We start from the raw sequence: 27,512 nt of genomic DNA, 5'->3' as shown, positions 1-27,512 counted from the left end.
TACTTTTTTAACATATCCGTAGCTGAAATTAAGAGAGATTTAGGAAATTTCAAAAACCTAAGGTTATTCCTCCTTCCATTGTTCTCCAAATATTCTATTTTTCTTTCGTGAATTTCTTTATCCTTTACCATAGTCTCTGTTAAAATTCTTCAATTGTTTAACATCATCTTCAACAAAAGTTGGACTAGCTTGGCTACCACACTGCTTTGTAGCTGTAATTTTCTATGTTCCACAACTTGAGTAACATTTTTAAAAAGTTTTGATTTCTTATATAGGGTGCTGTTTACAAAGCTTGGCCCCCACAGACTCCAAATTGGAAAACCCTTGGGGAAATAGACCTTAAAAATGAAGGCCAAAATAATAACAAGTATAGAAGTCAATTGTAAAGTATTACAGTTTGCCAAAGATCATCTGGTGATTAAAGCATTGTAAAAAGAAATATACTGGCCAGATTAGATGTCCTCATTTTAGGTTTCTCTGTCAGTATCACAGGTAGACTTTCTGGGCCAGCTTGCTGTTGTCCAGGCCTACAATGTTTTAGGTGTTTTGTACAGTTTGAACCAGTGTGGGAATGCCTGCTAGGCCTGATAAGCCATGTACATGCTGTTCTAGCCTAACACACAGAATAGGAAGCAGAGCAAACCTAGTCTTTGGGTGAGGTTTTTTTCTGAAAAAAATTTTTTTTCTGTCATTCTTTGTACAGGGAAGGAAATTGTGACTATGCTGCACCTGAGAGCAGGTGATGAAAAGACAAATGTGAGAAAGGCTGCACTCCAGGTCAGCCTTCTCTTTACTAACTTGTTTGTGGTTTCAAATCCCTTGATGTTTGTTCCCTGCTTCGCCTATCACTTTTGAAGACTGATGTTTGGGGATGGTGCATATCTACTGAACAGAAAATCTTTTTTTTTTTTTTAAAGTTCAAATATTTGTGCCAGTTTTGAATGATATTGGTAAAATTAGCCACCACTTTTCTTCAAACATGGGTCATTTCAGATATAGACCTACGTAGACCTAACAGATCTGGCACTGTAAGACTCAATGTGCTAGTATCTGGGGATTCTTCCCTTCCCCTTCCAAATTTTATGTTCCTTCCTAAGTTTATTCTAGTTCAGTAATTTGCAACCTAGCTAATGGGATACATCCAGCCAGGGGTTTTCAGGATGTCTGTAAAGAATATGCATGTGACACATTTGCATATACTGCCTCCATTTATGCATATGTCATATGCATACTTCATTGTGGATTTCTGGAAAACCAGAATGGCAGTTCTCAGCCTGGGCTCATGTCTGAGCTAAGATCCTGGTACTACTAGGTACCACCATTGGTTTAGGACTGATACTTCCTTTCACTGTGGTACAATACATTTGGCATTTGCAGGATCCCCAGCCCTAACTGACCTCCATTGTGGAAGACCTGAGTTGGAAATGAAACCAAAGTTCCTCCTCATGGTAGCTCACAGTACTACCAGTGGTACATCAGGCCAGCTTATATTTTTTGTTCTATTAATAACTAGTCTGATAAAAAAAACATTCTTTAGTTTAACTTTCCATTCTGACAATTTGGTTATTTCTTAAATGTAGTAAACACTTGTTGAATGACAATGGACCATGAAGACTTAAGAGAGCAAGTAATGGTGGCACAGGCTGAGTACAGCATAATCAATGAGGCCTGAGGCAGCTGTCACTACTAGCATCTGCTGCACTTGTGATGAGCGCCAGGCAGACAGAATCTTGGTCCTGGGGGAGAATACTACTGTTGCAGTATGTGTAGCTGACTCCACCCACATTGGCGGACCAGAGGAGCTGATGAACCAGCATTTTTTGCAAAAGCAGCCACCATTTTGTCTGAATACAGTAGTACAGGGTCCAGAGGAGGGTTCCACAGTGTTAAGCTCTCTGGGTTCCAGAGGAAGGGCTCCTTGTCTTTTGGCTGCAGGGTAGGGCAGGGCCTTAGCTCTGGGGTAGGCTTTCTTTCAGAATTTGTTTTGTTGATGCACAAGGCCTTTGCCTTCAGAAGGGCTTGATAGCAGGGGACCTGCTAAGTAGCTACACTTCAGACTAGTGGCAGCTCAGGAATGGCCTTTCATCCATTAAAAGACCTAAACTGATGCTGGAAGAGGGCACAGAGGAGACAATCCTTAGAGTCAGCAGATTCCTTGGCGCAGCTGGAGGAACCACAGGAGATCTCTCAAGCTTTGCAGAGGAAGGAGGGAGAAGTCCCACTGCAGGAGGATGCTATAATAGTATTTTCTAAAAAGATGAGCTTGCATCTTTAATATTTCATGTTATATCAGTACTGAAGGTCTTGGAAGAGTAGCTAGCAGAGGGCAGCACCACTGCTGACCCCTTGCTTGAGGGCATTAGGAAGCTGGCCAAGGTCTTTGCCATGATCATGTCCTTGATTTCTCTGTGGATGGGAGAGTGGGAAATGCCAGATACAGGCCTGAAGGTGGGTAGATCTATGGCTAGGCACTATCCAGTGGTTTTAGAGGAGGAGGATATACATAGCTTTCAAGTGGATGCCCTAAGTCACATTCTACCAGGACAACCATTCTGGTAGAATGAGGTGCAGTACTTAAGGATCCATTAGACTTTTGAATAGTCTTTGAGGTGTCTCCTGTCTCTACAAGTGGCAATTTGCAGAAGTTACATTGTGTGTTTCTGTTTGTGCTGGGCTCTACACCTGCTGGAGTCCTTGAGAGGACTGTTAGAGCCAGCTTGTTTGGCGGCAGGGGCTCTATATAATTTGATATAAGGTTTGGTTAAAACATGGCTACAGTCGTGACAGTGTGCTATCTTCTCTAGATCCAAAATTGGTTGGCCAATGTGGCATCAAAGATATGGCTCAGTAAGCTTCCCTTTAAAAGGAAACTGCTGTTTGGAGAGGAATTGGAAAAACTGGTGAAGGATGTTGGAGAGTCCAGGGTCCTCAGGCTCCTGGAGAATAGGCTGAAGATTTGAGTCATCTTTTGTTAAAGGGCCATTTCTGGGAAGCTTGGAAGCATTGCCCATGAAAGTCAGGGGCTTCTCAATGAAGTCTGTTTCTTTCCAGGGATTAGTCCTTTCAGGTTGGCCAAAGAGAAGGTTAAAGGGAAAGTGGAGGGGGGGGGGGGGCACAGGAGGTGCTTGTGGTTCCCAATAAGTTTTGGAGGGCTTATGCTCTAGTACCACCGGTGGGCGGTCAGCTAAAGTAGTTTTTCAGGGATGGGTCCAGATTACATTGGACCAGTGGGTCCTTGAGGTCATTTATGAGAGATATTCTCTCGAGTTGGCTTGTTCCCTTTCCAGTGCTTTTATAGAATCTCCCTTTGCTGCGGCTGAAAGCCATAGTTATGGTGCCACAAGAGGAGTGGGACATGAGCAGGTACTTAACCTGTTTTGTGGTTCCAGGGGAGGAGGAAATGTTTAGATCAATATTGGACTTGAAGGAAATCAACAAGTTATCCGAGGACAAGCAGGCTGCTTGTTCTCACGACTGGGTTGACGTCCACGACAGCCCCCACCAACCGGAAGAAAACATCGCGGGCGGTCCCACACGCAGGGCACGCCCACCGCGCATGCGCGGCCGTCTTCCCGCCCGTGCGTGACCGTTCCCGCTCAGTTTTTTTCTATTCCGCGCTGGAGAGAGATGTGTTACCCGTCTCTCTCTTTGTCAGCCCCGGAAACCAGATTGCGGCCTAGCTGTGCTTTTTCTTTGTTTCGAGTACGCGTTCCGTGTGTTTTTTCTTCGTAAAAAAAAGAAAAGAAGGAGTTGTCCTCGTCGTTCTTAGCCGCGAGGGCGCTTTGTCGCGGCCAAGGTCGTTTCTTTTTCGGATGTGCTTTTCACCGCCACCATCGACGATTTTGACTTCGCCGACGCGATTTTTCCGTTGATGTCCTCAAAGGTCCCGAGCGGATTCAAAAAGTGTGGTCGGTGCGGCCGGCAGATCTCGCAGACCGATACCCACACTTGATGTCTCCAGTGCCTCGGCCCGGAGCATAATTCCAAGACGTGCACCTTGTGTCTCGGCTTAAGGAAGCGGACACAGGTGGCGAGGCAAGTTCTACGGGACTGTCTTTTTGGAACTTGCGCCGGCCCTTCGATGTTGACTTCTACGGCATCGGTGTCGACGGCCGGGTCTTCGGTACTGGTACCGATGTCGATGAAATCGGCGCCGACTCTGGCACCGACCCCAAGAGTACAGGTACCTGTGGCCTGCCGGTGACGGCGGGGGTGAGAGGCCGCGCGGGCAGTCTGCCCTGGCCACTCCCTCTGCCCAGGGCCATCGGGACCGAACCCTGTCGGATCCGATTCCTCGAGGCTGGGGGGTTCCACCTCCTCGTCTCTTCCGCCGAGCGCCGATGACGGGCATCGAAAGAAAGCAAAGAAGCACCGTCATCAGTCGCCCACGGCGCACGGGACTGCCAGCGCCGGTACTTCAAGGGACGACTCGACGCCCAGGAAGCGGCAGTTCCGGGAGGTGCGTTCCCCCTCGGTTGAAGAGGTGTCGCTGTGTCAGTCCGCGGGTACCTCGGTACCGTCTCCTGGACCCGAGCAGCTTCCGGCACCGACACCCACACCGGCCCCCCTGTCCTTCCCGACAGCGGGCCTTGACGAGTGCCTCCGAGCCATCCTTCCTGGAATCCTGGAAGGGCTGATGCACCAGGCTCTACTGGCACCGGGGGGGGGGGGGGGGTGCTTGCGCCCCCGGCGCCGTTGTGCTCTGGCCCGATGCCGAGGCCTCCGACGCCGACGTCGCTTGCGGCACCGGTGTCGACCGCCACGCAGGTGGAGTCGACGTCGATGGGGGAAGCTTTGTCCCCACCGGCGTGGGAGTCTACCGCTCAACGCCATCATCGAGGATGTGGTTCCTCGCAGTCGAGATGGGCCCGGTTGAGGTCTGAGCTGAGAGAGCTCATGTCCAACACCGAGGAGGAGGCCTCGTGGGGGGAGGAGGAGGATCCCAGATATTTCTCCTCAGAGGAGTCTGTGGGCCTTCCCCCTGACCCTACACCTTCACCGGAGAGGAAGCTCTCGCCTCCTGAGAGCCTCTCCTTTGCCTCCTTTGTCGGGGATATGTCTATCTGCATTCCCTTTCCCGTGGTTACTGTGGATGAGCCGAGGGCGGAGATGCTCGAAGTCCTCGACTATCCATCACCACCTAGAGAGTCTTCCACGGTGCCGTTGCACAATGTCCTTAAGGAGACACTGCTTCGGAACTGGCTGAAGCCATTATCTAATCCCACTATCCCAAAGAAAGCGGAGTCCCAGTACAGGATCCACTCATTCCCAGAGTTGATGCGGCCTCAATTGCCTCATGACTTGGCGGTCGTGGACTCTGCTCTCAAGAGAGCACGGAGTTTGAGGGATACCGCCTCGGCGCCCCCTGGGCGGGAGTCTCGCACTCTGGACTCGTTTGGGAGGAAGGCCTACCAGTCTTCCATGCTCGTGACCCGCATCCAATCATACCAGCTCTACACGAGCATTCACATGCGGAACAATGTGAGGCAACTGGCGGACCTGGTCGACAAGCTCCCCCGGAGCAGTCCAGGTCTTTTCAGGAGGTGGTCAAGCAGCTGAAGGCGTGCAGAAAGTTCCTGTCCAGGGGTATCTATGACACCTGTGATGTGGCATCTCGAGCTGCGGCCCAAGGTATAGTGATGTGCAGACTCTTCTGGCTGCGTGCCTCTGACCTGGACAACCGCACCCAGCAACGACTGGCAGATGTCCCTTGCCGGGGGGATAACATTTTTGGCGAGAAGGTCGAGCAATTGGTGGACCAACTACACCAGCGGGAAACCGCTCTCGACAAGCTCTCCCACCGGGTGCCTTCAGTATCCACCTCTGCAGGTGGACGTTTTTCCCGGGCCCGGCAGGCTCCACCCTACGCCTACAGCAAGCGCAGGTACACCCAGCCGGCCCGAAGGCCTCATCAGGCACAGGGACAGTCCCAGCGTGCTTGTTCCCGTCAACAGCGTGCGCCTAAGCAGCCCCCTGCGCCTCCACAGCAAAAGCAGGGGACGGGCTTTTGACTGGATCCATGGGAACATAGCTGCCATCAAAGTATCCGTACCGGACGACCTGCCAGTCGGGGGGTGGGGGAGGTTGAAAGTTTTTCACCAAAGGTGGCCTCTCATAACCTCCGACCAGTGGGTTCTCCAAATAGTGCGGTGCGGATACACCCTGAATTTGGTCTCCACGCCGCCAAATTGCCCACCGGGAGCCCAATCCTTCAGCTCCCATCACAAGCAGGTACTTGCAGAGGAACTCTCCGCCCTTCTCAGCGCCAATGCGGTCGAGCCCGTACCACCCGGGCAGGAAGGGCAGGGATTCTATTCCAGGTACTTCCTTGTGGAAAAGAAAACAGGGGGGATGCGCCCCATCCTAGACTTGAGAGGCCTGAACAAATATCTGGTCCGAGAAAAGTTCAGGATGCTTTCCTTGGGCACCCTTCTACTCATGATTCAGAAAGACGATTGGCTATGTTCCCTGGATTTAAAGGACGCTTACACTCACATCCCGATACTGCCAGCTCACAGACAGTATCTCCGATTCCATCTGGGGACACGGCACTTTCAGTATTGTGTGCTGCCCTTTGGGGTCGCCTCTGCACCACGGGTGTTCACGAAGTGTCTCGTGGTGGTTGCGGCGTATCTACGCAAACTGGGGGTGCACGTGTTCCCGTATCTCGACGATTGGCTGGTCAAGAGCACCTCAGAGGCAGGGGCTCTTCGGTCCATGCAGTGCACTATTCAACTTCTGGAGCTACTGGGGTTTGTGATAAATTACCCGAAGTCCCATCTTCAGCCAGTCCAATCTCTGGAATTGATAGGAGCTCTGCTGAATTCTCAGACGGCTCAAGCCTTTCTTCCCGAAGCAAGGGCGCACAATCTCCTGTTCCTCGCTTCCCAGACCAGAGCGTCTCAGCAGGTCACAGCTCGGCAGATGTTGAGACTCCTGGGCCTTATGGCCTCTACGGTTCATGTGACTCCCATGGCTCGCCTTCACATGAGAACTGCTCAATGGACCCTAGCTTCCCAGTGGTGCCAAGCCACCAGGAATCTAGAAGATGTCATCCGCCTGTCCGTCAGTTGCCGCAATTCGCTGCACTGGTGGACGATTCGGACCAATTTGACCCTGGAACGTCCATTCCAAATTCCGCAGCCCACGAAGGTGCTGACGATGGATGCGTCTCGCCTGGGGTGGGGAGCTCATGTCGATGGGCTCCACACCCAGGGAGTGCAGTCCCTCCAGGAACAAGATCTTCAGATCAACCTCCTGGAGCTCCGAGCGGTCTGGAATGCACTGAAGGCCATCAAAGATCGGCTGTCCTACCAAATCATCCAAATTCGGACAGACAATCAGGTTGCAATGTATTATATCAACAAGCAGGGGGGGCACCGGATCTCGCCCCCTGTGTCAGGAAGCCGTCAGGATGTGGCGTTGGGCTTGCCAGTTCGACATGCTTCTCCAAGCCACATACCTGGCAGGCGTAAACAACAGTGTGGCCGACAGGCTGAGCAGAGTCATGCAACCGCACGAGTGGTCGCTCCATTCCAGAGTGGTACGCAAGATCTTCCGAGAGTGGGACACCCCCTCGGTGGACCTTTTTGCCTCTCAGACCAACCACAAGCTGCCTCTGTTCTGTTCCAGACTACAGGCGCACGGCAGACTGGCGTCGGATGCCTTTCTCCTCCATTGGGGGAACGGCCTCCTGTATGCTTATCCTCCCATATCTTTGGTGGGGAAGACTTTGCTGAAGCTCAAGCAAGACCACAGCACCATGATTCTGATAGCGCCTTTTTGGCCCCGTCAGATTTGGTTCCCTCTACTTCTGGAGTTGTCCTCCGAAGAACCGTGGAGATTGGCGTGTTTTCCGACTCTCATTTCGCAGAACGACGGAGCGCTTCTGCACGCCAACCTTCAGTCTCTGGCTCTCACGGCCTGGATGTTGAGGATGTAGATTTTGCTTCGTTGGGTTTGTCTGAGGGTGTCTCCCGTGTCTTGCTTGCCTCTAGAAAGGATTCCACTAAAAAGAGTTGTTTGGTGTGAGAGCAAGGCCCTAGAACCTCGTTCTTGCCCTGCACAGAACCTGCTTGAATACCTTCTGCACTTATCAGAGTCTGGTCTCAAGACCAACTCAGTAAGGAATCACCTTAGTGCAATTAGTGCTTACCATTATCGTGTAGAGGGTAAAGCCATCTCTAGAGAGCCTTTAGTCGTTCGATTCATGAGAGGCTTGCTTTTGTCAAGGCCCCCTGTCAAGCTTCCTGCAGTGTCATGGGATCTCAATGTCGTCCTCACCCAGCTGATGAAATTTCCTTTTGAGCCACTGAATTCATGCCATCTGAAGTACTTGACCTGGAAGGTCATTTTCTTGGTGGCAGTTACTTCAGCTCGTAGAGTCAGTGAGCTGCAAGCCCTGGTAGCTCATGCTCCTTATACCAAATTTCATCATAACAGAGTAGTACTCCGCACTCACCCTAAGTTCCTGCCAAAGGTGGTGTCGGAGTTCCATCTTAACCAGTCAATTGTCTTGCCAACATTCTTTCCCAGACCGCATACCCGCCCTGCTGAACGTCAGTTGCACACATTGGACTGCAAGTGAGAGTTGGCCTTCTATCTGGAGCGGACACAGCCCCACAGACAGTCCGCCCAATTGTTTATTTCTTTCGACCCCAATAGGAAGGGGATCGCTGTCGGGAAACGCACTATCTCCAATTGGCTAGCAGATTGCATTTCCTTCACTTACGCCCAGGCTGGGCTTGCTCTTGAGGGTCATGTCACGGCTCATAGTGTTAGAGCCATGGCAGCGTCAGTGGCCCACTTGAAGTCAGCCACTATTGAAGAGATTTGCAAGGCTGTGACGTGGTCATCTGTCCACACATTCACATCACATTACTGCCTCCAGCAGGATACCCGACGCGACAGTTGGTTCGGGCAGTCGGTGCTGCAGAATCTGTTTGGGGTTTGAATCCAACTGCACCCTCCAGGACCCGATTTTATTCTGTTCAGGCTGCACTCTCAGTTGTTCTTCGTAGGTCAATTTCTGTTATGCCCTCGCCATTGCGAGGTTCAATTGACCTGGGTTCTTGTTTTGAGTGAGCCTGAGAGCTAGGGATACCCCAGTCGTGAGAACAAGCAGCCTGCTTGTCCTCGGAGAAAGCGAATGATACATACCTGTAGCAGATGTTCTCCGAGGACAACAGGCTGATTGTTCTCACCTACTCTCCCTCCTCCTCTTTGGAATTGCGTTTTACTCATTCCTTTGCTTGTCATTCAACTGAGCGGGAACGGTCGCACACGGGCGGGAAGACGGCCGCGCATGCGCGGTGGGCGTGCTTTGCGTGCGGGACCGCCTGCAAAGTTTTCTTCCGGTTGGTGGGGGCTGCCGTGGACGTCAACCCAGTTGTGAGAACAATCAGCCTGCTGTCCTCGGAGAACACCTGCTACAGGTATGTATCATTCGCTACCTTGCGGGTGCCTGGATTTTAGATGGAGACTCTGAGGTTGGTGAGGAGAATTTAACTTCTTGGATCTCACTAAGGCCATCTGCATGTTCCTATTTGTCCAGAACACTGGAGGTATGTTTTATGGTATTGGGGCAGCACTTTCAGTTCTAGGCTATGTCATTTGGGCTGTCCACTTTACCAAGGACCTTTATCCAAAGTGATCGTGGTGGTAGCTGCCACACTTCAAGGTGAGGGATGTTGGTTCATCCCTGTTTGGACATTGGCTGAACCAGGAAAATTCCTTTGAGGAGGTCAAGGCAAAAGCTGCACAGATCATGTGATTGTTGCATGACTTGAGATGGATAATCCAGTTTTCCAAGATTCACTTGGTCCCACCTCAGACCCTGAAGTTACTTGGGTGCTTGATTCAACACTCAACAGGAGAGAAGTCTGAAGTTGCAGTCGCAGATCTGGGACTTCTGGCAGCAAGACAGTCCAAAGCCTGGGACTATCTCCAAGTGTTGATAATGGTGGTGGTCTTTTGGTACAGAGTTCTCCTGTTCCATTGGTTTATACAGTCCCAGAATCTGGGGGTAATTCTTCCCGTTTGGGGCAAGACTCGATCTTGTCTGTCTTGGTAGTTGATAGAGGAAAAAGTCTGTCATGGGGAGTACATCTGGAGTCAGATCTTGAAGGAGTCATCCTCAGGAATGTGTTTTATTCTTCAGAGAATAGCTACCCCCTTTATCTCGCAGATGGTGAGTTGCCTGGACGTTGAAGATTAGTCACCATTAACGCTGGAGTCGGACCCCCATTTTGACACATTTGGAAATGATCAAGGGAGTTTGTTCTCTCAGCTCACTTGGGAGATTGACTGTAGAGTAGAATGTGCCATATGCTACCTTTTTAAAAAATGTTATTTTTAATTCATTTGGTGTGATGGCCAAACTCTACCCTCCTCTCCCAGCAATTGCATGGCAGTCTGCTGAAGCTCGCTAAGACCAATGCCTTGGTGACAGTGGTAGATAAGATCACTCTTCTGGTGGAAGAGGGAACAGTGCTGAAAGATCCTTAATATTGTAAGATAGAGGTGTCGCTGAAGCAGGATTTCAAAACTAGGAACCTGGGCAATGGTATCTGGGCAATTGCAGCAACTTCAACAGCAATTGGGCCTTACTGAAGCACCTAGAAGTAGCCATCTTGGCGGTAGCATTTGCAGTGTCCGTTCCCGTGTCTCAGCTTTTAAGCAATGGGTACAACCTCCAAAGCATGCTAGAAGGCAACCAAAACAACTCTTCCCCTGCCCTGCCCCCCTCCCCCCCCCCCCCCCCCCCCCCGCTTTGGCTGGTCTAGTGGCTAATCGGGATAGGAGCGATTTCACAGTTGCGGCTTCCCATGCTGGCTCCAGACTCATCCTCCAGCTATTTCTGTTCAGTGGAGCCGACATGGGTAGGAGCAACTGGGGATTGAGCATGCCCCCTCTGAAGAGGGCCTACATGTGGTTCCGGGAGGGGTGGGGCGGGAAGAATGGGGCTTACAGCACAGCAGTTTGATTCCTAGACAAAACTGAAACAAGCCCGAATCCGAATTTCAGGCCACCAAAACCAAAATTCTTTTGGCCTCTAAAGCACATCTGTACAAGCTGCCTCTTAGGGGTTTGGGGGGGGGGGGCTGTTTCTCTTTGGAGAGGAGCTCAAAAAGTTGATGAAGGACCTTGGGAAGTCCCGAGTCCTGCAGCTCTTGGAGAATCATTCAAGAATGCCAAGGGCCTCAACGAATAAGGGTAGGGGTAGGGAGGCTAAAAGGTTGACCTGATCTAGCATCACCCGGTTTCTCTTTTTGGGGGGAGCAAGAAAGCAACCTGCGAGGAAGGATCAGGTCCGCAAGGGGCACTTGCCACGAAGATCAGCTGGTCTGCTCCAAAATTCAGCCAGTCTATTATTTTCAGTGGGCTGGTGTCACATCCCACCTTTGGGTTCTGGAAATTATTCAAGAAAAGCTATGCCTGGGAGTTCTCTGGGAACCTGTTCCTGAAGACCTTTGTAGAACCCTGAGTGGGTCTCAGGTCAAAAGGGCCATAGTCCAGGAAACATTGGCCCATCTGTATCTGGAGACCATAATGCCAGTGCCCTAAAAGGAATGAGGACTGGACAGGTATTCCTTCTATTTTGTGGTGCCAAATAAAGGGGACCCCTTCTGGCACATTTGGATCTCCAAAAAGGTCAACAGTTTCTTCAAGATTCCCCATTTCCAAGTGGAGACATTACATTTCATTGTCATCTTTTATGAGGAGACTTCCTCAGTTCCCTCCAACCTCACGGAAGCCTATTTGCATGTCTCAATAAAAGAAGAACTCTAGTGATTTCTCTGTTTGCAGTGATGGTCTATCACTACCTGTTTATGCTAGCCACTATGCTAAGAACCTTCACCAAGGTAATGGTGATAGTGCACGCTTCTTGCATAAGATTGGAGTGTAGGTCTTTCCATTTCTAAACATCACCCAGTTATGACTGAACTGCTGTCCTTGAAACACTTAACTGTGGACAAGTAACTATTTTTTTCCCTCTTACTTACCATGACATTCCAGTATACTGTAGTTCCCAACTCCACATGCAGTTCTGTTAATACATCAGGGGCTTGGCCTGCAACGTCCATGCTTCTTCAGAACTCTACATTGCTCCCCCCAAAATAGATAGGTTATTCTCTGATGCAGTATGATCTAATTGCCAAAACAATAGTAATCTGCATGTTAGTTCAGACTTATAACTTCTGCCCATATTAGTCCTGGGTCTTTCATAAGTATTTATAAATAATCATGTTTATAATATGAACACAGATGAGACCATCTGACATTTCATGTCTGCCAAATTGGTTCTGTAGAGTGTGAAAAAGTTCCTACTGACCTACCACATGCACAATATTATTCTCTGATTTTCTCTTGTATATAACTTTTTTTGCTTTATTACTTGTTTCCAGGTGTTGATGAATATTTTAAAGTACAATTTGATCTCATGCACATCGGAGGATTTATCTGTCCTACAGGATCGCTGTCGGGACCCTGCGATCTCGGTCCGAAAACAAGCATTGCAGTCATTGACTGACCTCCTTAAGGTAAGGAAGAAAACATAGAACAGTGCTTACCTCTATGGGGATGGTCAAATGTGGCCATCAGAGATGCAGTCTAGTGATTCATCTGGTGAGCTCACCCAAGTCATAACTCCAAATGCAGTTTTTGTGACCCCATTTGGGGTCCTGACCCACAGTTTGGGAAGCTCTGGTGTATAAGTTTGAGAAATTTCTCAGTGCCTTAGCTTCTCTGCTTTCCTAAAATAAAAAATGTGGTGATGGTGAAAGGGAAAATAAATAGCACATGTTTTGGTAGTTACAAGCAAAACATAACTGTTCTTGTTAAGAAACCTGTAAAAACAAACAAAAAAAAAACCTGGTTTATGCTATAAATGTAGGTCTTTTAAAATTACTACTCTTCCTTGGTCTAAGGGAGACATGACCCTGATACTGGGGAGAGCAGTAGTTTTAGAAGAGACTTAAATTGTGTAACTCTCTGCCTGCACTGAAAGACCAGGGAAAAAAAGAAAAGAGAAAATGCGTGGCTCTGATTGGCTGCTGAGAGAGCTGTTTTTTAATCTCATGACACAGAGCAGTGCAGACAGGAAATGGCTGTGTTTGAGAGGTGACCTGACCTGCATAGAAAAGCATTTTAAGGACAGAGAAAGGAAACATATTTTAATTGCTGAAAGTTTGGACTGGCATTTGAAACAGCAGTACTCTTATTTGATTCTTTTTAGTGAAAAGGAGAATTTTAAAGCGTGTTTAAGAAAAATAAAAGTATTGAGTGCAGGGGGATGAGACTGGAATTCTCTGCTTGAAAAGGCAATGACTGAAAGAGGTTTGCGAAACATCAGTATTTTATTTTTTTTGGGGGGGTGCTGCATCTCAAAAGAAAGAGGTGGTATGATCCATGTGAAGAGGCATGGAGTTTGTGAGAGGAAGCTAATAATTTTCTCACAAAATAAAATATATTGGCTTTTCAGTTGTATGTTGGATTTTAGTCTGAGGGACCCTTTTACTAAGTTGCATCAATTTTGAGTTACCGCGTGGTCCTTGTGGTAATTTCATTTTTGACACGTGTCCGCTACACACTGGAAAATACTTTTATTTTCTGGGCACGAGCAGTAATTGGGCGGTAATTTGGCATTATACATGCATAGATCATTACCATCCGGTTACGCACGAGACCTTACTGCTAGGTCAGTGGCTGGTGGTAAGGTCTCAGACCCAAAATGGACGCATGGCAATTTTCAATTTGCCGCATATCCATTTTCAGCAAAAATTTAAAAAAGGCATTTTTTACAGGTGTGCTGAAAAATGATTATGCGCATGCCCAAAATACACGTCTACGCTACCGCAGGCCATTTTTCAGCGCACCTTAGTAAAAGGGCCCTTAAGTAAAACCAGAGAAAATTTAGAAGTGCTGTGCTTGGTTTAAGAACCAAAATTTAATTAAACCTGGCAGTATTGGTAGACTGAGTAGTCCTGCAAAGGGATAGCCTAGCAGACATTAGAGGCTATGTACAGGAGAATTGGACTGAAGAGGGAAATTTTGAATTAAGTCACAGAAGTTCCTGTACCATTTAACCTGAAGTGTGATGCAGTAGAACTGAAGTAGTGCTATGCTTTGTGCATTGTGGACTGGAGTGAATGAGCAAACTCTGCTTGAAGGGGTTTATCTAGAGACTTTCAATTTTACTTTTTATTTCTAGGGTTAGGTTTCCCACTGTACTAGAAAAGCAGATTCTGAGGAACACATAGGAAAGACTTATACACACAAAGTGGTCTTTATTGTTTTTTTTTGTTTTGTTTTTCAAGTTAGGCTAGTAAGTTCCCAAAGTAAGGGGGAGAGAACAAGCTGAAGACATCCATAAAAAGGGTGCCTTTTGAAAGACACATGATCTAGATCCGTGACAGAAGAAGATTTGTATGAAAAATGTCACATTATTGGAGAGACTAGAAAAATACTTACCTGATGTTTGCACTACAGCATTGCTGATTTGAAGTTTATAGTTTCTATTTACAGGAATATGTTATCTTAGAACTTGGTTTAAGGTGAAATATTGTTGAAGTTGTACTATTTTGCAAAACTTCACTGAATTTATTCTAATAGCATATTTTATTTAGAACTTCTTCAATTTAAAATTTGAATTTTGTCATAATATATATTCAGTTACTTTTTGTCATCTTAGGCCTTTGTTTATAAATAATTTATTTTATACAAAGATTTTATATACCATCTACATATTAATGAAAACAAAGCAATTTACAAATGAAATCACCATTTAAACTCTTCCCTTTCCCATCATCCTTAACAAAACATTTTAACATTTTCTAGTTAGACATTTTCCCTATCTCGACCTAACCCCTTGATTGTCAAATAAAACCTAATGAAAATCCATGCACCTACATCAGTATATCTACTATACTGACATTATGGGTAAAGCCAAGCTTTTAAGTGCTTTATGAAAGATGTGTAATTCAAGAGGCATTTTGTTCAACAGTTTATTGGTAACATCTTTTCTATAAAAGCAATATTTAACTTAGAAACCATTTTTTTCTCCAATTTCCTTTGAAGACTCAAGATGAGGTTAGTTTTATTCTATTGAACGCCTACCTCTTCTTTAGAGAGAGCACCAGCTATAAATGCACACACCTATTTACCTTTGGAGAAGCATGAGACTGGCCTGGAGGAATCGGGAAAGCACTAGCACTTATTCTCCCCCTCCTTTTTTTGCCAATATTTTGTTGTAAATCACTTTGCATCCATGTTCAAGGCTGAAAGAGGTACACCAAGAAACTGTCACCTTGGTCTAATAGCACTGAGTAAAAACTACATATTTTAGTCTGGAAAATAGCTGTCACTATTTACCTATGGGACAGTACGAGAAAAAAACCATCTCAACTCTTAATATTTAACCCAACTAGACCAGGTTGCCCGGTAAAGAAAAGGACTTTTATCTTGTTGGATTGAGAGCTGTATTTCTTTTTGTTACTGTGATCTGACCCTCAAGAGCTGACCATTTGCCCTAAAATTCGCCACCTTGACATAAAGGTAACAGTAGGGGCAAGTAGGGCTTTAGACTTTGAAGGATTTAATTTCATCCTATGTTGGGAGAACCAGAGGGCCGCTGTTTAGACATATATTTTAAGATTAAGTGAGGTCTGGGCTGAACTGATCTCTGTGGAAAAAAAAAAGTCTGTATGTAGTCTGCAAAATATATCCGTAAAGTCCTAGACTCTGGAAAATAGAAGTTAGAGACATTAAGAATAAATTGAAAAAAGTAGGAGGAAAGTATTGTTCCTGGGAACTCCATGAGGAAGAACATGTGTCAGTGAGGGCCAAGCTTTATTGTACTGCAGTCTTGGAGATAAGAAAACCTGTCTGGTACTGGACTCTCTTTATTCCTAGTGCAGACATGTGGTTCAGTGGTAAAGATGAATCAACCAGATCAAAGGTTGCAGTAGGTTGAAGGGAAATAATTTCTGCCTGATTCAAACTGAGCTTATATATCAAAGGAGGAAGGTTTATGTGGAACATAAGAGCAAAATCCTGACTGTCTTGGATGAAGTGCATTGGGCTTCCCACCCCCCCCCCCCCACTAGAAAGGTTTACAGTTGTAAATGTATAACTTTTTCTATAAATTTGAAAGCAAATGAGAGGGTAGAAATAGGACATAAGTTTGCTGTTGAGAGTTGATCAAGGGAAGGTTGTTTTAATTATGGCTGCATTTCACTTAACATTTTTAATCACGATTAATCACACATTTAAAGTTGTTTAAGGGGCTCATTTTCAAAGCACTTAGCCTTCCAAAGTCACTTAACCTGCCATTGCCTCAGGTACAAAATAAATACCTATATATAATATGTAAATCACTTTGATTGTAACCACAGAAAAGCGATATGTGAAATCCCATTCCCCTCCCCTGTAAGCAGCGACACAGACTTGGTGGTGAGCAGCATCAAGCTCTTCTTGTGACTGCTGGAGCTCACTGCCTTGGCCATAGTTTCCATTAGCGGCTTCTCCAGTTCTGCGCATGGATCTGCAGCTCACTTCCTCCCCCCTTCCCCCCCTCCAGCCTACTTTAAAGGTGGTATGTTGGTCCCTGGAAGTAGAGGCATTGCACATATGCTGCCTGTGCTTGCTGCAAAGCTTTCCCGCTGGCCTGTCCCATCTCCTCGGTTTAATATTTTGGATGGATGCCAGTCCGGTTTTCATCCTGGCTTTAGTACTGAGACTGTGCTTTTGGCAACAATGACTGAACTTAGACAGAATTTGGATAAGGGGATGCCAACAAGTGATCATGCAGTTGGGCGTGTCAGTGGCCTTTGATTTGGTCAACCATGATATCTTTTTGAAGAAATTGTCCAATATGGGCATAGGGGAACAGCTTCTTAAATGGTTTATGGGATTTTTGCAACATTGTAGTATGCAAGTGGTCTGGAACTGGTTCTTCTTTCAATAATGGAACGGGAAGTTCCTCAGGGCTCCCTGTTGTCCCATTTTATGTTGGAGTGAATTCCATCAGCTCTTGAGATCACTTAAGATTGCTTCTTTCTCATGCCAATTAAATCACCTTGTTTTTTTCCAGTCTCGCTCAATTTTTTTTGAAACTGCCAAGCGAATGTCTTTTTTATATTTGATAAAATTTCATATTGGATGTAAATGAATTATTTGAAGATCAAGTAAAACTAATCTTTTGTCGGTAGGGGGATGTGATGGGGTGACCCCCACTGCACCTGTTAGGTTGTCAGGTGTAGATATTTCACTCAGTCTAGTATTGAGATTCTCGGGGTGACCTTAGACTCTAATTTGAGTATGGAATTGCATATTAATGTAGTTAGGAAAAGCTTTAAGTTAAAGCTTCTTCAGAGATTAAAACCATTCCTGGAGTTATCTCATATAACAAACAATTTTGCAGGCCACCATTACTAGCCAATTGGATTACTGCAGTATGGTCCTGTTATGCTTGCCTTTTGCTCAAATTCGTCGTCTGCATGATGTGCACAACGCAGCTGCTAGCTTATTCTTGGTGGCAGACCTATGAATCATGTTACCTCCTATTTAATCATATTGCACTGGCTTCTGGTACAAGCTAGAATTCATTTTAAACTTTTAATGTTTGTGTTTAAAAATTTTATATAGTCTGATCCCAGACTATCTTTCCAAGGCCATCTCTGTGTTTTCTGCGGCTAGAAATCTTCAGTCCTTGCAGGAGATTAGACTGACTGTGCCACCTGTGTCAAAATGTCGTTGGATGTCTACCAGAAATAGATCTATTATCAACCGGGGTCTTGGGATCTGGAATAAGCTACCCAACAAGCTTATTGAGATTACTAGTTATTATAGTTTTGGAAAGGTAATAAAAACTTTTCTGTTTCACCAATACTTAATGGACCCATCAGCTGATAGGTTTAGTTTGGCTAATCTATTGTAATTTGCAGGGATCTGCTCACTTGTCTTTTAGCTATGGGATCCACTTTGAGTCTTGTATGTAAAGCGGAATATAAATGCCCGGATGTAATTTGGTGGGATCTACTCACTTGTCTTTTAGCTATGGGATCCACCTTGAGTCTTGTATGTAAAGCGGAATATAAATGCCCAGATTATGTTAATTTGGATTAGTTCACTTCCTGTTTCTGCATGGGCGGGATAGGTCAAAGAGAACTTTGGACCAGGCTGCAGGCAGCATATGCACCGCTGGCAAAGATCAATAGAAGAACACCTTTAAGATACACTGGCACCTGGGGGGGAGGGGTGATTTTGAATCGTGGATTGGGGAAAATATCGGATTGCGCCGAGGAAAGGGGTTGGGAGTAGAAGAGAGCAGAAGAGATGATTGGAGGAAATAGGAGACAATGCAATGCGATTCATTTTTTAAAATCTCGATTAATGATTAATGCCTTAGTTTTAATATGAGATGAATATTGCCATAGAATATGTTTCTATGAAGTGAGAAACATCCTGTTTAAACTATTCCTTAGCATCCCTCTAGACCAGTTCAGATGTTTGGTTTTATGCAATCATACCAGCAGATGGAGACTGAGAACTACTGACTTCAGAGTGAACTTATAATACACTGCACAGTCCACATCTTCCCAGTCATATAAGCGTGTGTAGTCGGGGTTGGTATTTAGCTGAGAGGATCCAGTTGGGCCTTCAGAGCTGCAGCACCATGGTGCCTTAAAATTATATAGAAATGTACCACTTAGAGTAAGAATGAGAGCACAGCTGAGTGTGCTGGTTCAATTGGAATTTTAACTGCCACGGTATCTCTATCATATGGAGATGTGGGAAAAGAACTACCTGCACTGTTGCTTCCATGTGCCATAATGCTGCACGGGAGCGGGGATGGTGGGATTCCCGCAGGGATGGACCCAGGCCTTGCAGGGTCCCCGCAGAAATGCATGGCGATCCGAGCTTTGCTGCCCCTCTCTTGAGCCACAGGGTGCCCTTCCAGCGCATACCTCAAGCAGACCTGGTGGTCTAGTGGATTCTTTGTGGCAGAAAAGATCCCCACTCTTTCCTGCCAGTTGCCACTGATTCTCGCTGTTGCCGCTTTTTTTAATGTATAATTTTTATTAGAAAAATGCAAAATAAACAGCAAATAAACCACATGCCCATTCTTTAGCACACAACATTACAACAGTGTTAATCTGTAGTATCTGTTTCCCCTTCCTCGCGCAGCTGTCATCACTGTACACTCAAAACAAAGCAAGCAAACCTATGAGCTGCGGCATCCATGTTCTCATTCTTTATTGTTGGCAGCATTTTTATTTAATTTCACTAATATTTTCAAACATGCCGGCTTCTGGAGGAGTGGCCTAGTGGTTAGGGTGGTGGACTTTGGTCCTGGGGAACTGAGGAACTAAGTTCGATTCCCACTTCAGGCACAGGCAGCTCCTTGTGACTCTGGGCAAGTCACTTAACCCTCCATTGCTCCAGTACCTGTATACAATAAGTACCTGTATACAATATGTAAGCCGTATTGAGCCTGCCATGAGTGGGAAAGCATGGGGTACAAATGTAACAAAAATAAATAAAATAAAATGTACACAGAGGAAGCATAATAATGGAATAACTTTTCATAGGTGGAGTTGTAACTTGTTATAAATTGTAATCAGTGTGTCATTTGTTGGGGACTGGTTAAAGGGACACCCTAGCACTGTTATATTCATTCAGAGATTTTTTTTTCCCTGGCAAAGGGCCACTAAAACAGACATCATGTTATGAGAATCAGGTGCTCAATATTCAGCATTTCTATTTATCTGTTTACTTATTTATGACACTTATATCCCACATTAAACATGAATTGGGTTGAAACCTGGGAGCATTTAAAATCTAATTTTTTTCCCTGTGCCTAAATCATCAAAAGAAATAAAAAGCATGTGGGAACTACTTTGTTTTGTGGATTGCAGTGGTATATTATAAAATACACTTGCCTTTTTTTTTTTTTAATGCCCAGTTGGGTATGATATGCTAATCTCAACTTTGTTAAATGTTTCAGACATATCCATCTACTTGCTCCTATGATATGACTAAATTCTGTTCTGTCTCACTGTGTTTTCCAACGTAAACTACATTAAACCAGAGTTTGCTTGGGATAATGTGTGATATAAATGTAAAAAAAAAGTCCCTTATTTCTAATTTTTTTGCTGTTGTTTTCAATACCATTTGCTATTGTTTTGAGTGAACCAGTGTGGCAGCAATTTCTGCCTACTGGTTTCAGCCCATATAACAGGCTGAATAGTCTCACCCTGTCTCCTGTTTTATCTAACCTCCTTGGTAAAAAGGGTGGAGGGAGTGCGGGTGCAGGGAAGAGAAAAAAAAAAGATTGGTAACGTACATGAATGAGTGGAGAAGGGAAATGGAGAACTAGAACACATGGGATAGAAGGGGATGGAGAGAAGAGGGAGACATATGCTGCTCATGGATATGTGTGTCTTAATTTTGTATGTTAGCAGAATACAGATTTAACTTTTACTAGTATTTTTGCTGCTTATAGAATCGGGCTTTCTTGGGAGGGATCAAGGTGACTGCGGCAGGGCGGGCTGGGGGCTGGGATGGAGAAGATTACTTGAGGTGGGGATGGGTTAGATTTCTGTTCCCATGCAACTCTGTACCATAGAGCACTGTAGATAGAGATTTTAAACACGGATAAATGTCCAGATATATTACCCAACCTCCTTCTTTCTGAATATTAATGTAACATTCTGCTGACCACCTTTTTTTTTTTTTTTTTTTAAAGTCTGACAGTTGGCAATCCTAACCACCTGAGTCCTGAGAAGAGAGTTGCCCGGGAACAGAAATCTTAGAAATTTTATCCATCTCCACCTGTCCCTGCCAGAATTTAACTTGTCCCCACCCGTCCTCGCAATAATTTAACCTGGCTCCACTCAGTCCCACAAGAATTTAGTGGTACATTAAAAAAAATTTCCAGTCGGCGCTCTGTCTCTTTCTGGGTTTGAGCCGCAGCACTGCAGGCAAGGAAGGAAAGGAAGCTGGAACTTGGAACACTGGTGTGCACATGTAAGACGTGTCCTGATTCACTGGCACTGTAAGCTGAGAGGTCGCCACATGCACATGCCAGTAGGTCAGGTGACATCTGATGCTTGTGTCTGTGTCAGAGCTGAGGTCTGCGCATCAGCCCGGGAGCAGAGAGGATTAACAGTAACATAGTAAGTGATGGCAGATAAAAACATGAACAGTCCATCCAGTCTGCCCAATAGTCACATTATCAATTCATATGGTTGGATCCCCCGCTCCCTGGAGGAGTTTGGAGATGGGGGTGCTTTCCCAGAGATTCATCTGGCACAATACCCCCTAGCTATGGGGAGGAAGAAGAAAATGTCCAATGCTCTGGCTGTCCAGGTGGATGCAGAGGGAAAAATTAAATATGAATCCATCGTGCGTCAAGGACAATCTAAAGACAAGGTGATTTACAGCATGTACACTGATCTGGTTCCTAAAGAAGTTATGAATGAAGATGATCCGGACCTGCAGAGGCCAGATGATCAAGGAGTTGACTGAAAAAACAAGGCAGGCCCTAGAGAAGTCTGTGTGTCAGAAGGTGGCTGCGGCCATGCCAGTTCGGGCAGCAGACAAATTAGCCCCAGTCCAATACATCAGGTATACACCATCTCAGTAGGGTGTCGCATTTAATTCAGGAGCCAAACAGAGGGTGATTCATATGGTGGAGATGCAGAAAGACCCAATGGAACCACCCAGATTCGAGATTAACAAGAAAATACCTCGTGGGCCCCCCTCACCCCCTGCACCAGTCATGCATTCACCCAGCAGAAAGATGACAGTGAAGGAGCAACAGGAGTGGAAGATTCCTCCCTGTATTTCAAACTGGAAAAATGCAAAGGGATACACCATTCCACTGGATAAGTGTCTGGCTGCAGATGACAGAGGCCTTCAGACGGTGCACATCAATGAAAACTTTGTTAAACTTGCCGAGGCTCTTTATATTGCTGACAGGAAGGCTCGAGAAGCAGTGGAAATGTGTGCTCAGGTGGAAAGAAAAATGTCTCAAAAGGGAAAAGAGAAAAAAGAGGAGAAGCTGTGCGAGTTGGCTCAGATTGCTAGGGACAGAAGAGCTGTAATCAAAGCTCATGTAGAGAAAGAGGATGGCGAAGTGCGGGAGCGAGATGAAATCTGCCTTGATCGTCGGAAAGAGAGATAGCATGACCGCAATCTTTCTAGAGCTGCCCCTGATAAAAGGTCAAGGCTACAGCGAAATGAAGAACGAGATGTCATTGACTTGTTGCTCTAGGAGTACCTAATCCCCGAACATCCAATGAAGTTCAGTATGATCAAAGGCTCTTCAACCAGAGTAAGGGCATGGACAGTGGATTTGCTGGAGGGGAAGATGAGGACTATGTCTATGACCAGCCATGGAGAAGTGGTAAAGAAATGGCTCAGAATATCTACAGACCCAGCAAAAATGCAGATAAAGACACGTTTGGCGATGACCTAGACACTCTGATGAAGACAAACAGGTTTGTCCTGACAAGGAGTTTTCTGGCTCTGAACTTAAGCAACACCGGGAGGCACCTGTTCAGTTTGAGGAAGATCCCTTTGGGCTGGATAAGTTCTTAGAAGAAGCCAAACAACATGGAGGCTCTAAGCGGCCATCAGATAGTGGCCGCTCCAAGGAGCATGAGAGTAAGAAGAGGAGGAAGGAAGGAGTGAATGGCTTCCATACTCTTATCAGCCTGGGCTTTAGTGCTGTGGCCCTGTATCATCTCGTCGCCGTTGGGACCTCTTGGAAAGTGCTGCCCTTCGGATTCCAGCTGCGAAGACGGCATGATTTGAATATCGGCTTCCACTTATCTCTCAGCTGTTTATCATTGCAGATGTCGGAGAGTGTGTGGGTCACTGCACCAGTTGCCATGGGAGCAGGAGTGGTCGGTTATTAGAGTGGATTTCGACTCCATTTCCATCTTGCAGGGTCATCTTGATGTGTCCAGTTGATTTACCTCTCTTCCAGTCATAAGAGGTTGAGCCTACTCCACGGATTAACATATCTACGGTCCATTTTAGTCTCTTTTAACCTTTCCCTACTATCTACTTTCCCTGTATCTTCTATTCTATCTAATTTGATTGTAACCATATCACCTCTGATTTGGCAATAGCCATTCAGTGCATTGTAAGCCACTTTGAGCCCGCAAACTATGGGAAAAACGTGGGGTATAAATGTGCAAATAAATAATTAAATCAACAGTGAATGTGATATTATATACTTGAGCATGGTCTTTCTTTGGCATTTCTAGGACACAGACCATAGAAGTCTGTCTGGCCCTATCCTTAATGTTCCAACTGCTGGAGTTGCTGTTGAAGCCCACTTCAGCCTATGTGTCTTCTCATTTGTGGGACACATCGTAAAAGTCTGTCCAGCACTTTCCTCATGTTCCAGCCACTAAAGTTGCTGCCCGGTATCGGCCTAATTCATCATAGCTGTAATCGCCATCTAAGCATCACTTGATACATCCACATACATGCAGCCATTTAGGTTTTAACTTTCATTTTCTAATTAGAGATACTCTGTGTTCATCCCACGCTTTATTCCCTGAATCCCCCAATTGAATTTAGTCAATTTTCAAACTTGATTTGTCTTTTTACCGGTTTTCCCCATCATGCCAAGTTTTCATTCCATTCTGTTGAATGGCCCCATACAGAAAAATATTCTTGACCCCTTTTGCATAATTCTGACTTCCATTAGGCTAGAAAAAATAAAAAGGAGGGTGAGGAGAAAATGTGTAAAGGCGAGCAGGTAGGATGGAAAAAATGGGAAGAAGATTGTACTTGGATGGGCTGGTGAAGAAGGGAGTGTGGATTTTAGGAGGGGAAAGAAGGCTGTATGGGTGTGTGGGTGTGAAGAAAGAAGAAAATGCACTATATACTATGCTGCGGCTACCAATCCTTCCCATTAATGAACTGTTGGAGCATAAGGGATGGGCTTCTTGAGTGCATTTTGTTCCTGACAACTTAAGTCTTGGGAGGAATTTTCAAATTCATTGAATTTACTTGAGACATTTTGCATATATTGGAAATTTCTCATGCATTCTTCTAGTCTGGGGTTAAAATAACTCTCTGAAAATGTTGACAGAATGGGTGAAACTTGGCATGAAGGAAGAGGTATTAAGATACATTGAGTCTGAAAATGGACTAAATTGTTCCAGGGGTTTTAGAGAACACCCCCACTCAAAAAACAAATTGTCCAGTGCATTTTTAAGTGAAAAGGACTTTCAACTTCTGTAGCATAGAAATGCACATAGTGTGAAACCAAGCAGTTAGAGAATTATACCTTTTCAAAGTTCTTGACTCATTCTCTACTCTCCCAAACAGACTTATACGGTCTGTGCCAGAGCCGGTGGTGGGAGGCAGGCATAGTGCTGGGCAGACTTATACGGTCTGTGCCAGAGCCGGTGGTTGGGAGGTGGGGCTGGTTGTTGGGAGGCGGGGATAGTGACTTATACGGTCTGTGCCCTGAAGAACACAGGTACAAATCAAAGTAGGGTATACACAAAATTAGCACATATGAGTTATCTTGTTGGGCAGACTGGATGGACCGTCCAGGTCTTTTTCTGCCGTCATCTACTATGTTACTGTGTTACTCTCCCAAACTGTCCCTACAATCCAAAATCCATCACACAGCAAACTACCCTACATCCAATAACTAGTCCCTGCAGCTGCTCCACTACTTGGCATAACGCTCCTACACCCACAAAATATGCCCGTAAGTTGCACACCATCCTATCCCTAAAATATTCACCAGAAAACACAACGTATGCAGAGAGGTTGGAAAGAATTCTAAGAGCCTTGCTCTGCATGCTTTCCCCCATTTGTTTTCTGTTATGAGTAGGCAGCAGGCTTGTCCATCCTTATAGAACAACCAAACACGAGTTTATAAGGTTAGTGCTATGGCAGAATCTATGGCTGCTGTCTGTACTCAAGCATATGTCTGGATCCTCTCTCTACCTCGATAGGCTCAGTCACACAACATCATGATACAGAAGACCTGGCTGACAGGTGTGGTTCCTGTGGTGATTGACTCTGAAAACTCTGTTCAGGAGAAGGCTCTGGAATGCTTGGATCAGCTCATTCTACAGCATGTTAAGCACTATAAGAAGTTCAGCCAGGATGACAGCAGCCAGAAGCTGGCTTGGGACTTGCTTACTCTCTTAACTACAGAGAAATACGAGCTTAGGTAGGTGGATAAAATGTATGATACAGTGTGTGGATGAGGTGGCAAAGCAGGAAATTTTGAGTTAAGATTTCACGGTTTTTGCTAAACATGCAGACAATTCATGAAATTAAATGTATACTGACTATTCTTCTGAGCCACCTCCTGTTTACTTGGATTGACATTCTGAACATTTGCCCCATCAATACTAATATATTGGGTTTCTTTTCTGAAGTGTCACTGCCTGGCACTGGAAAAGTATACTGGAAGGGAGAGCAGACGGCTGTCCATTTTGTGAGCTGCTAGTTTTGCAATAACTTCATAAGCATCTGACTGGTGTATAGAACAGTTGCCCCAAGAATTCCTTTTATAAATAAACGTTTTTTCCCCATTGAGTATTTATAAGCACAGGGATCAGTAGGAGAGACGCCATGCAATACCTCTCAGATAGATAGTAAAGTGAAATGAATCCAACTATGGTCTATTTTGGTTGTATTACTGTCATGATCATCTAAAAGTGCAATCTCTGGATTGACTAGACATAGGAATGGAATGCCTTCTTCAGCACAGGACAAAGTGGCATGGCATTGCCTATGTTCTATATCCAAATAACCATAGATGTGGCTGGCATGGTTTTGGCTTTATTTCCATTTTACCTTTCCTTGTATCTCTTTTTCTCCATCACTTCCTTCATTCCCATCTTTTGCTTCACTTTTCTCCACCTCCTTCTGCTGTCCATTGTGCATATGTTTCAACCTCATTTCATACCCCTCCTCTCTCAATGTCCAACTTTCACCTTCAGATGTCTCCTACCCTTTTGTTTGCCCTTCTCACCTTTGTTTAGTGTAGAGCTGTCTGGTTTTGCAGATCAGCCAGCTTTGTATATATAACTTATCCCTTATTTATGATCTAGTTGGGCAATTAGCTAGCTTGTGTCTTCTTGGTCTTCTCAGACACCTAGTAATGGGCCATAAACTTTAACGTGTCTGTTTGCGTCAAACAGGCTCTAAACATAACACAGGGACATTCTCAGTGGAGGACAAATATGAGTGATAAGTATTCGAGGGAAGGATGTTACAAAGGGCAAATGATGGATAATTGGGAAAAATACCAAAGAAGCAGAATTATGTGAAGGTGACCTTAGAGGTCAGAGTTGAAGAACACCAAAAGGCATTAAGTGATTGGACAAAATTAGGCTTCGGTAATCTGACAAGCACATCTTGTGGCAGTCAGATTTTGTTAAGCTTCCAAAAGAAACAGAGAGATTTTATTTTCCTTATACTGAAATTTGAACTGATTATAAATAAGAATTCAATTTTCTGTAATACTGGGAGTTTTTATTGTAACCATTTATTTACGCTAATAAATTTTAGCATTATTATAAAAGAGAAGAACTGAACTCTAAAGTGTTTTTCTTTTGCCAGAAGGGCTTTCTTTGTCTCTTCTGAAGTTGTTCAGCTTCCCCCTCTCCCTTTAGAAGCAATAGGGGGGTTCTCTATACACCCTTATCTCTGATTAACAGTGCATTTAACCTCTTTACTTTTGGCACTTCTTAGTGAACTGTGGTCCTCCATCTTCATGTTTCAGTCTACAGCCAGCCAGTATTTATCAGTTTGCAGCAGATGGTAGGTGAGGAAGCTTGTGAAGTCCATCTGACCCTATAGGAGTGAGAGAAACTGGAAGATTGTTCTTGGGTGGCAGTGGGAGTTCTGGTTGTGCTGTCCTTGGGGCCCTATTTAAAAAAAAAAAAAAAAGGCAGAGCGCCCCCTCCCCCCCAGCAAAAGACATCTGAGTCATCAGAATCTCCCAGCCATGGAAGTGATCCTGGTCCAGGCCCGCAGACGCCTTGGGAAGAAGCTACGCTGAGCCTCACCAAGGTCCTTGATGAGCTTCTGTACTACTGTCTTTGCCTCTGATACAGTAGTGGACCCTTGCTCCCCAGGCAGAACCCCAGGCAAGAAAAACTCTGGCTCCTAAATAAGTATTAGACATAATAAATGTTCATTCAAATAGTCAAGCCAATCAGTAGTTATTGAAATATCAACAAATAAAATCCCAATAGAGTATAATATGTAGTAAATAACGAACAGAATTTTCCCTGGGAGCTGTCAGTATGTCCACCTACTAGTGTAGGCACATTGAGGCTCGCCATCCTCAGTTCTGTTTCCTCTTAAATACTTTTTTTCTTCCTTTCTTCATTATCTTAATTATAATTATCCTTCCTACCTAATAAATATGCATCTTTCCAGAATATTCTATTTCCTTTTATAGTGAATCTTGTTCTAGCACTTTCTACCATCTTCCAACTTCTATCATTTAT

The 27,512-nt window shown here is 45.2% G+C and overlaps 1 protein-coding gene and 1 pseudogene across 2 annotated transcripts in view; both read left to right on the top strand.

Annotated features, from left to right (window-relative positions):
* NCAPD3 (non-SMC condensin II complex subunit D3) overlaps positions 1 to 27,512 on the top strand; it is a 146,094-nt gene that overhangs the window by 70,749 nt on the left and 47,833 nt on the right. For both annotated transcript variants that reach the window (XM_030221959.1, XM_030221958.1), the window contains 3 exons: positions 704 to 777; positions 12,408 to 12,542; positions 24,996 to 25,216. In XM_030221959.1, coding sequence (XP_030077819.1) covers positions 704 to 777; positions 12,408 to 12,542; positions 24,996 to 25,216 — 430 coding nt within the window. The remainder of the gene's footprint in view (positions 1 to 703; positions 778 to 12,407; positions 12,543 to 24,995; positions 25,217 to 27,512) is intronic.
* Positions 17,759 to 22,925, top strand: LOC115481504 (annotated as a pseudogene).

This window comes from Microcaecilia unicolor, chromosome 12 (genome assembly GCF_901765095.1).
Source record: "Microcaecilia unicolor chromosome 12, aMicUni1.1, whole genome shotgun sequence".
In the NCBI taxonomy this organism is placed as follows: Eukaryota; Metazoa; Chordata; class Amphibia; order Gymnophiona; family Siphonopidae; genus Microcaecilia; species Microcaecilia unicolor.
Note: the sequence above shows the minus strand (reverse complement) of the source record. Positions and strands in the feature narration are given on the sequence as shown.